The following is an 11462-nucleotide window of genomic DNA, read 5'->3' on the forward strand; positions in this document are numbered from 1 at the left end:
AAATACTTTGCACTCAATTAATGATTTTCAAAACAATATGAAATTAGTAATTTGTTCAGTGTCCTACACCCATCAAATTAGATAATTAACTTGTTAATTTATTTCAGGGGGTTGAAAGAGTAATATCAGCAAGGAGATCCAGTTCCATTGGTGGTGTGTGCTCAATAGTAAAAGTATCCAGCTAGTGCATGATGAGTAACAGCATCACTGGAGAACTGCAGCATCAACTATTTCTAATATGGCCAATTTAATGAACCAAAAAGTTACACTTTTTGGAGAGATAAACAGAAGAGGAACACTGTTTTATGAAGTTACTTTTGCCATCAAGAATGAGCTAGTTCAGGAACCACCCCTCTCCACCTATATCTGATGGCCTTTTACTCATTCTAACATTGAACCAATATTATATGGTCATTGGTGCTCACACCTGAATCCTAGAAGCTTTGGATGATACCTAAGAGGATTCCTACTCTCACGCTGAAAAAAACCTGGACCATATCATGAAACAAACTGATTCTCCAGAGTGGCTTCAATGACAGGATTAGATGTGCTGCAACCCACAGCAAGAAAGGAGTAGGGAAGGCTAACTCCAATGGAGTTCCTATCTTGAAAGGATTGAAGCAAGTCCTTGTCACAAGGCAAACCCTTTCTGGTCAGAGGGACAACTATATGACATCATGGGACCTGTTGTCTTATATCTTTGTCCCGGCAAGGATTAAATGTCAGCATCACTTTTGCCATGACAGGCTCTGATGACTGCTGGACTGACAACCACCTACTCTCCTCTAATTTGTCCTATCAATGTTACCGTTGCCAGAAGTGCACCCCAAAGAACTTCAGTGTCAACGTTTTTAAACACCCCACCATGCTGGATGTTCTAATACAACATCTCAGTCTGTCAATTCCCAGCCTACAGAAACCACAGAATGTTCACAGCTTGTGACTTGCCCTGATGTTTCCAGTACTCGAAAGCATGAGCCATATGTTGGGCAGGCTAAGACTTTATTTCTTGTAGCGCAATAGGCTGAGGGGTGATTTAATAAAGGTGCATAAAATCACAAGAGGAATAGATAGGGTGAATAAGCATTTTTCCTGGGGTAGGGAAATCAAGATCAAGATGGCAGAGGTTGAACGAGAGAGTAGAATTATATAATAGGAACGTGAGGGGCAAAGTTTTCCACACAGAGGGTGGTTTCTAAATGGAACGAGTTACCAGAGGACGAAGTTGATGCAGGTACAATAACAACATTTAAAAGATATTTGGGTAAATGTCATCAGCATCTTGTTTGGCATGGACAAGTTGATGTGAAGGGCCCGTTTTGTGCTACATTGCACTTTGATTCTATATAACTGAACAGTGCTAATCAGGGGTATTCCCATGAAGTCTTGTGCTTTTCCATCTTGTGAAAAAGTAGCTTGTTATGACAAAACTAGGCATTTCTTAAGGCGAAAACCTGTTAGTGTTAACTTTCCATGCTTACTCTTTATTAACCATGCCCTACTGAAAGATTTATGTTGTTTCCAGCCCTGGCATTGAAGCTATCTGGAGGGTCAATTTGTGTCCTTCTGCAGACAAGATTGCAGTAGAAGTCCCCATGGACTCATGTGTAGTTTCTAGGGTTGGGGTACATGCTGATGTTCATAGCAAATAGGTACAATGCTGGTATTTTATTGGGTGAGCCAAAGGCTCATGAACTGTTCACTCAACAGGAAAAGTCACTCATTTAATCCAATGTGCCTGCATTCGGTCCTTACCCTTCGAAACCCGTCCGATCCATATATCTATCCAGATGTATTTTTAAAGTTGTGATTGGATTTTTTTTTCTGTAGCTTCCTCAGTCAGCTCATTCCAGACACAATCTACTCTCTGCATGAAAAAGTTGCCCTCAAGGTCCCTCTGAAATATTTTGCCTCTTCCCTTAAGCCTATGCTTAAATCCAGCCTCTCTATTCCCAGTAAATATAAGACCTTCAGTTCAGGCAAAGTTCTTGTGAACCTTTTTTGCATTCTCTCTGTTGCTGCCACATTCTTCCTGTTGTGTAGCAATAAGAATTGTACATGAAACTCCAAGTGTAATCTAACCAATGTTTTGTACAACTGCAACATGATGTTCCAACTATTATACTCAAAGCTTCAGCCTATGAAGGCAAACTTATTAAATGCCTTCTTGATTACATCATCCACGTGTGTCACTACTTTCAGCAAGCTATAAACTTGCACCCCAAGTTCCCTCCAAACATAAATGCTCTTGTCCCTGCGATTTATTCCACATGTCCCACCAGAATTTGACTTCTCAAACTGTGATACCTCACATTGGTCTGTATTAATTTCCACGTGCCACCCATCTACCCAACTCTCCAGCTGATCTATGTCCTGCTGTATCTTTAAATAATCTTCTTCATCATCTATGACTATACCAATTTCCACGTTGCCTCCAAACTTACTAATCAGACCACCTACACTCTACTTATTACAGACCCAGTACAAACAACGCCCATCCACTATTACCCTCTTCCTCTGATCTCCGGTCACTGAGTATGGATGAGCAATGGATGTTTGGACACGGGAAGTCTGAAGGCAAAGGTTTATCTAGGTAAAGATCAGCCAGGTTTTGTGCAAGGGTAGGGCAGGGCAGATATGTGGCCTATTGCTGTTTCTATTTTGTATTTTCTTATGTTTCAGTCATTCTTCCTTTACATCTAAAGTATTATCATTGCTGAGATTATTACTTAAGAGTGCACAGTGCCAGGGAGGTGGTGAAATCGGCCACTCCCAGTGCTGGGTGGAGGGGTTTAGTGAACGCTTGCTGCCGAAAGGTGTGTAACAGAGATAATTGCTTGTCCACTACACTGTAAAAGGAAATAATTCCAGCTTCAAAGTCCACAAATACACCCACCCTACTGGGCAGGGGAACAGTCAGCCTGGTAACGTTGTCATCGTACAAGGCTGCAAGACTACCAGGTTCAGAGTACAGGCACCATGATTCCTTGTTCTGTCCCAGAGAACATTCTTTCCCCTCTCCCTTCCGGCTCAGGCTCTCGTAACACACTCCGATGTCCCAGCGGCGGCGCTCTCCGCCCACCTCCACCTCCCAGTAGCAGCGGCCACAGCTTACTCTCTCCGTACACATAACCTGCCACCAGTAGTCAAACCTCTTGGGGCTGTCCGGGTAAGGCTGCCGGTGTTTGGAACCCGACACAGAGAGGTTGCCAGTGGACAGGATCAGGTGTGGAAATGCCGTGCGGGGATCCATACTCGGCGTTTGTCCATCTGTGAAGCAAAGGAGTATCTGAATGAGCTCCAGCTGTCTGCCTCTGTCAGAGTGAGGGAGAGGCTGCTTAGGACAAAATCAGAGTATCTACATTGCAGAGACCAGATAGCAGCTCTCTGGGCACCTCATCATGCCTACCCCTGGACCATGGCTCCACCAATGAAAACTAGGCATTGTCACAGGCCTCATCACATCAGGGGATCTCCCCACCACTGCCTGTAATCTGATAATTAGCCCATACTATCCCTTCTATCACTTACAAGGTCTATAATTGGGACTTTCCTAGCAGACTCACTGTTTCTGCCTGCTGTTGCCCTTCTGAACATATGAACATCTCTTCATATCTTGATTCTATCCTATCTCCCCTTGTCTAGTCCCTTACAAACTGCGTGAAGGAGACCTTGCATGGCTTCCACCATTTTCACAACTTCTGATTCCCGGCCCACATAGCCTCACCTTTGCTGTGGACGGCCAGTCTTTCTACACCCCATCCACAAGGTCCTAAAGCCCTCCACTTTACTGCGACAAAAGATACAGCCAGCTCCACTCCACCAACACTCTCATCCTCTTGGCTGAACTTATTCTTACCCTGAACAACATCTCTTTTGACTCCTCTCACTTCCTACAAATCGAAGGTGTAGCCATGGGCATTCACATAGGTCTGAGCTACACCTGTCTTTTCAGTGTCTTTCAACCATCAGAGCCCTTCCTGGCCCGCGTTCACCCTTCCACTGCTATCGTGTCACCGGCTTCAAGAGATGGCTAACTCTCCCCTTGGCCCCACATAACACATCAACGTGTATCAAGAAACTCTGTTTTAAAGCAACTGCTCCATTAAAATATCAAAACATGCCGAGATCACATGACACATTGCGAATCAGATTCATGTAGGTTCAGGTCAGGGAGGCAGGCTTCTTGGTGACTACGCTCAAAGACATTGCTCCGACTGCTCGTTGGGAATATCATGAATTTACAGGAACAGGCCCATTTATTGCCTGTATTTCTACTCCCCATACTTCCATCCATCTTATACCCCATCATTTACTTGACCGGAGGTAGAGTCAGGTTGACAGGACTCCGCTAACAGGATCAATTTATGCACAGAATCACAGCATGGAAGGTGTTTTAGCTCGTCATGCCTTCAGCCCCTCCATGTCATAACAATCTACCCTCTCCTCCCACAATGGGTAGGAAGGGTGTAGAGGGATATGGGCCAAATATAAGCTGCCATCTTTTGAGACAATAGGGATCACAGCTCTGAGAACATCCTAAAATTCAACTCACATCACTGTATAGAAACCCATCCCAAGGAATACTTAAAATAGGAATTGCAAAATTTACTGATTCTTGAAATATTTCTCCCAAAGCAGTTAAAGTCTGGCCTTTTGAAATTTGGCCCTATGTAGGGAATTGAATATTCAGTACTTCGGACATGATGGCAGAAGAATGAAATGTACATGTTGGAGTGTGTCATGCTCTTTGCACATGATAAAATCATTTTATTTGCCTAACATTTCCAATTAGAGTTTTCCCACTGTCAACATGCAGTGCATCAGAAACCTCACATCCTCTCTGCTGCTTACTATATGAATATAATGCTACACAGGTGTGCAAGTCCCTATAATCCATTGTTCCAGGCATAGTGCAAGTGGGCAGGACTGTGAGTGCTCTCTATCCAAATATTTCTATAGGTACTTACACATACTGACCAGGAAGTTACTCCCCAGAGTTGGTGGAGGTGCTGCCACATACTGTCCCTGGACCCAGTCTGCAAGCCTTTCCACAACAGTTTTACCCAGATCAAAGGTAGGAGTCTCTGCCACGAACGGTTCAGAAGCTTCCTTCAATCTAAAGATAAACAACTTGTTTCATAACATTCCAAACTACTTCACAGCTGATGAATTATATAATAATAATAATAAACTTTATATCGGACTCAAGGTCCAGATAAGGGACAACATTACATAAGAATGTATTGCATATTAAAAACATCATAAAGTACATATAAAATCTTAGTACATTACTTATAAAAGCATCATAAATTATATACTTTAAAAAAAAAACAATACATGAATTAAAATCCAGAATAAAAAGAATGATAAATGTCCTATAACGAGACAACGATACCCGTGTCTCCACAACTGGGATTCGTAGCGTGTAGTGCTAAACCTTATGTTTGACAGGGCCACAATAATCACATTTTTATAGTCATTTATCCTGCAGATGCATTCATACATATGATTTCTTAGGATAGCTTCTAAAGTACTGACTCCTGCAGCCACAAACATGTTACTACATTTGAATTATGATTTGTTTTTGTAATTTGGAAGATCTAACTGCCAAGATGCACCCAAGCTTTCCAACTACAAGATAATCTTCCCCAGTTGTATTGATCAAGGGACAAACAATGGCTTACATTTTAGAATATGTTTAGTCTTTGAATAAACCCCCGAGATGTTTTCAGTCTGAAAAAGGGTCCCGACCCAAAACGTCACCTATCCATGTTCTCCAGACATGCTGCCTGACCTGCTGAGTTAAGGGGCTGTCCCACTTGGGCGACCTAATTGGCGAGTTTAGAAGAGTTTGAAAAAAATAACATGTTGAAGACCTCCTTCGACTTTGTAGAAGACCTCCTTCGACTATGTCGAAGACCACCTTCGACTAGCTATGACTAACTTAGGGAAAACTGGACACCGAATAATGGATAGTGAAGACGACCTACTTCGATCTCCCTTCGACTATGATGAAGACTACCTTCGACTACCCTCGATTACCTACAACTAACAGGTCGACCTACTACGACCAAACCTACGAGTAAAAAAAGTATTGATTTTTCCATGGCGACCTTTTTTTACTCACGGGCATTTTTTAACATATTGAAAAAAACGCCGCGACCTAGCTGAGGCCGCGAGTACGCGGAGACCACTCTCGAGCATGAAGGAGAGTTACGTAGACCTCCTACGACCTCGTGTCGACCATGCTGTGAGTATGAGTCGAGGGCAAACTTGCCAGGACTCGCGGATTAGGTCGCCCAAGTGGGACAGCCCCTTTACTCCAGCACTTTGTGTCCTGAGATGTTTTGTCGATCAAAGGAGAGAAGAAATCTTGGTCTGATGTCTCATACAAAAGGGCCCTCCTGGAACAGGGCAGCACTAACCTTGTATTTTGTATAGAGGGTAGAAGCCCGTATCCTCAAGTCTCAGGAGAGAGACCCACGCACTTAGCTTTGGCTGACATATTCTGGCCTGCCAGTCCAATTTCAGCCTGTAGTTGCTACATTGCCCTTAATGTCACTTGTCTAGTGTCTACAGACAAAATGCTATTTGGAAATGCTTTGATGTAAGTGACCATGTTACTTTAGTGAGCACAATACTAATCTTAATTTAATTATTTGCATTTTAAAGCGATTACTGGATACTCATCGATACTCAACCACAAACAAACAAATGTCGATAAGTACTAAATTACAAGCACAAGAAATGCAGAATTACACGATTTCAGGATTATTAAGAGAGATAATTTCAGGAGAATTGTCATAGTGAAGTACATAATGTTTCTGCCTGTTACCTGTCTGCCATCGAATTCAGTTGCTGAAAGGAAACACACATTGAAAATGGTGTAAATAAATGTATCAGAACCATGTGTTTTATAAAATATCCTGTCTGGCGATTTAAATACTGAACATTTAAGGTGATTTCCTGCTGTTTGTTATTCTTGTTTATTTAAGGCAAAAATGACAACTCTGCACTGAAGCAAGATATTTATTGATTTTCTAACATTTCTCAATTCTTCCAATGTCACAACATTTGTGTGCAATTGACTAACCCAAAGAAAGAGACTTGCAGGCTGCATGTTGTCATTTACCGCTTTCCCATATTTCCCTTTTCCTTACAATGTAAGGAAATTAATTCTATCAGGTTTATGCCAACTCTCAGTGCAATCCCATCTCCCTACTTATTTATTGTATCTCTCGCTATCGTCCACAAATTTGCTTCCCCCGCCCCACCCCGCCCACCCAATTCCCCTACCACCCGAGGGGTAATTTGCAGGTCAATTAACCTACCAGCACATCTTCGGGATATGCGAGGAACCTAGAGTATCTGGAGGAAACCTATATGGTCACAGACAAAACGTGCAAACTCCACACAGACTGTACTGGAGGTTAGGATTGAACTTGGGTCTCTAGAGCTGCAAGTTAACAGGTGATTTTATTTTTTTGTTGCCACTTTGCCCTCTTCTCAGAGTTGCAAGATGCATTTAGACCTTTATCTTTTTCATTAAACATTTTTAATTTCTAGGCAGTTTATTGAGTGGGTTAAACTACCAGATGCCCATGTTATTTTATAAATCATTAATGATTTGGAAACATAAGTATCTATAATCTGTTAAATGTATGAATTTAACATCTTTCTTTACAGAAACTCCAGAAACGTGTGAACCAATGATTTTGGCCTTCCTAAATTCATAAACTCTTATCCTTTGGTCAAATATCTATCAACTCCTGTGAAGAGATTAGACTGGTAGGACATTACCTGGATAAATGAAAGCTCCTCATTGTGCTTCAGAAGTTCACCGAGATCAGAAAACGACTTTTCAAAGTCTTTCACTTTCCCTTCCAGCTCAATGATTTCGCCATCAATCTCCGTAGCGAAGCAATTATGTTCACTTTCCAGGAACCGCAGTACTCTCCTCTCCTCCTTGTCGATGTGCTTCCTCAGGGTCTCATATTTTGCTTTAATTTTCACTTGTACATTTCTTTTTATGCTCTTAAAAAATGCAGAATACATTTTTAATCACCCATTGTTGAAAACTTCCTCAGAATAATTGTTGAAAATAGATGAGTATTGCAGGTGAGAGAGTTGTGCAGTCCTGCTACAAGTGAACATCTCTTGATTATCCATAGCAGCTCACCAAAGGTTTTGGTGCCGAGTGGCACGTTGTTCTCAACTATTTTTTTTCACTATGCAGCCCGTCTTGAAAAACAACAATGTTATTTACTTAGGTAAACACAAAATGCGAGAGTAACTCAGCAGGACTGGCAGCAACCCGAAACGTCACCCATTCCCTCTCTCCAGAGATGCTGCCTGTCCCGCTGAGTTACTCCAGCATTTTATGTCTTCCTTCGATTTAAACCAGCATCTGCAGTTCTTTCCTACACAGTTATTTACTTGTGATTCTATGGAAAAATGCTCACGTATCTCATTTGAGTGTCATTTGGCAACTCAATGCCAATATGGGCCAAGTCCACTGTTCACTTACAAATGCCATCCTCTTTATGGATATTGGATACAGATGGAGAGACACCAACTGATTCAGATGAATTACGGCTTATTCTTGGTTCCCCCAACCAATTAGCTCAGCACAATGCATACACAATACTTGGGACCTGAAGTCTAATATGGCTTCATCATGCACAGCACGAGTTTGCTGAGTAATCAGGGAAGATTTAGTACTTGCTATGACTGGATAGGATCCTACCTGTGCATTCTTCTTCTCTTTGTGAAGGTTGCTCAGAACTAATTGAACAGCTTCAACATTATTTCGGATCTTCTGGAGCTGATGTTGCAAATGATTCTAAAGTGAGGCATTGAAAACACAATGAGAGTCAACTTTATAGGCATAGGATTCTTGTTAGCAATTTCACACACACACACACACACACACACACACACACACAAAATATGTATTTAACCAAAGCAAATGGAGGAAAACATAACATTGTCACTGACATTGCTCACCACTGAGCAGAAACAATGTCTGGCATCGAATCTGCAGGTGAGAGGAGCAGTATGCCCAGGCAATTCAATTAGTTCACAAAATGAGCAACCAAGTCATTTGGCTATGACACACCACCCGAACCATTCAGAAAAAGAGGACCACGGTCCCTGATGAAAGTGACTTCCAGGAGGACACATGCATACTTGCAGCAAAAACATCATGCAATCTAGTCTTCAATGGTGGTGGAAAATTAAACAGCTCACAAGAAGAGGAAGCTTCTGAAAACACCCCCATTCTCAACAATGGCAAGACGGTGTGTGTCTGCTAAAGACAAGATCAAAGCATTTGAAAGACTTCCTTCCGAGATCCACATGAAAAGAAAACCTAATCTCCAATCAATTCAATGTAAAAAGTAGCTGAGACCACTGAACATAGATTCTGGAGTAGTTCCTGAGGATTGGAGGGTAGCTAATGTAATCCCACTTTTTAAAAAGGGAGGGAGAGAGAAAACGGGGAATTACAGACCAGTTAGTCTAACATCGGTAGTGGGGGAAATGCTAGAGTCAGTTATTAAAGATGGGATAGCAGCACATTTGGAAAGTGGTGAAATCATTGGACAAAGTCAGCATGGATTCATCAAGACTACTGGCTCCAGGCGATTACAGCTCTGCTTAAAATATGGACCTAGACATTGAATTGCAGAGATGTGATGAAAATTACATCAAGACAACATTTGACTGAGTCTGACATCAAGGCATTTGGTGAAACAAGTCAATACAGGAAACGCATGGAAATACGCCGGCAGTTGGAGTCATACCCTGCAGAAGATGGCTGTGGTTGGTGGAAGCCAATCAACACATTCCCAGGACATCAATGCAGTTCATACATTTCTGGTAGTGGCTTTGCCCCCGTGCTAAAGGTGCTAATCAGCGCCTGTAAATTGCCCCCTGGTGAAGCAGGAAATATTTGGGGGGTCGTGGGGAAGGGGTAGTTAGTTAAAAAGCACGTGGAAATTGGGATTGGATTTAACGTAGAAAGATGCTTGGGGTCAGTGCGGACATGTGGCTTGAATGCTTTGTTTTCGAGGTGTGCAAATATCCACAACAAAGCAATCTGCACAACTGGCACCCCATCGACCCCCCCTAACGCCGATTGAGGCAAATGTCTGCAGGCACAGAGATGAAGTAGCAGGTGTGAAACCCCCTCGTTATCTGGGACACATCCTTACCCTCAGCTCCTTCTCTCCCTCACCGATGCTCTCGCAGCTGTGGTCCTTGTGTTTGCCGATTAAAGTGCACAGGGTGCAGACACACACTTGGTCATCTTTACAGTAAATCTTCAGTAGCTCCTGGTGCTCCGTGCACTTCCACCGGGATACGTCGGCAGTGGGGTCGACGAGGAGATGGTTCTTGAAGACCGCACTCTCGGTGTGATGCCTTAGATGCTCGGCACACATCGAGGCTTCGCACTTGAGGCAGGTTTTTACAGCCGGTCGCCGTTTTTGAGTGCAGTAGTTGCATAAAATCGCATTCCGGGAGACCTCCAGAGCCAGGTATCTTTGAACAATATTTGCCAGTTTGAAGTTCCTCTCCAGCACTGGCCTCTCGCTGTATTCCGCCCTGCATTCGGGACACGAGTAGCTGACTATGTTCGTCTCATTCCAAGTTTCCTCGATGCAGGCACAACAGAAGCTGTGTTTGCAGTCGAGTACCACAGGGTCCGTGTAGATCTCCAAACAGATCGCACAAGTTAATTCTTCCCCTAAAGCGTCCTGGGCTAAGCCGGTTGCCATCTTCAAGGCGGAGATCTGTGAAGTGTTGAACGCGATTGTGTTTTTGGCATTTGTTCGAATAACAGCAGATCAGCAAAACACCCAGTGATTGTACCCCGGGGGGATAAGGGCGTGTAAAGCGCAGCTGGTGACACCGCTCCTGGGTTGACTAGAGTTTTGTGTGCTTACGCCCAGATCTGAAAACAAAATACTCACAAATTGACACATGTTAAACAATTAAATTATGTACCATTTTATTGACGAACCGTCAAGTTTAATTGTTCAGATGCAAATACAGTCAGAACTGGAAAATAATCAAATCAAACACCTATTGAGGAAAAAAAGTTAATTATTCGAGCGTACACATTGATCAAACTGTAAACTGATGGACAGCCGTTTGCAATGGCAGGAATAACGGCGAGATTCCGAATCATTGTGAAAATGGAGGATTGTGTCCGTCTAAATGTTCATCTCAATAAATTGCATCGACATAGGTTGTGATTTTAGCGTTCGTGCTGATGCGACCACTACAGAATGGATCATTTTATGAACACCAGATTTTTTCCCTTAAAACATCAAATTCATACGCTTGGAAACTAATAATTTGACATGAACATGGTGTCCAGTTTTTGAAGAGGCAATAACCATCGTTTACAAGAGGATAACCACCTATCTTTGTTTGGTATCCAAGACATGGTCATC

At 42.6% G+C, this 11462-nt stretch overlaps 1 protein-coding gene across 1 annotated transcript; it reads right to left on the reverse strand.

Moving 5' to 3' along the window:
• Positions 1–50: 50 nt before the first annotated feature.
• On the reverse strand, positions 51–11462 carry LOC116989393 (E3 ubiquitin/ISG15 ligase TRIM25-like). Its single transcript, XM_033046731.1, has 6 exons — positions 10218–11462; positions 8750–8845; positions 7804–8037; positions 6839–6861; positions 4971–5119; positions 51–3270 (listed from the first exon to the last, which is right to left on the reverse strand). The coding sequence occupies exons 1-6, from the start codon at positions 10779–10781 to the stop codon at positions 2726–2728; spliced, it is 1611 nt and encodes a 536-aa protein (XP_032902622.1). The 5' UTR covers positions 10782–11462; the 3' UTR covers positions 51–2725.

This window comes from Amblyraja radiata, chromosome 29, assembly GCF_010909765.2.
Source record: "Amblyraja radiata isolate CabotCenter1 chromosome 29, sAmbRad1.1.pri, whole genome shotgun sequence".
Taxonomy (NCBI): domain Eukaryota; kingdom Metazoa; phylum Chordata; class Chondrichthyes; order Rajiformes; family Rajidae; genus Amblyraja; species Amblyraja radiata.

What these genes read in the sequence shown, in the direction of transcription:
- LOC116989393 (XM_033046731.1), bottom strand. Translation starts at nt 10,781, where the DNA reads ATGGCAACCGGCTTAGCCCAGGACGCTTTAGGGGAAGAATTAACTTGT. An exon ending in AGGGAGAGAAGGAGCTGAGG is followed by an intron (nt 8,846 to 10,217) that starts GTAAGGATGTGT and finishes GCCTCACTTTAG; the next exon opens with AATCATTTGCAACATCAGCT. An exon ending in CTGAATTCGATGGCAGACAG is followed by an intron (nt 5,120 to 6,838) that starts GTAACAGGCAGA and finishes GTTTATCTTTAG; the next exon opens with ATTGAAGGAAGCTTCTGAAC.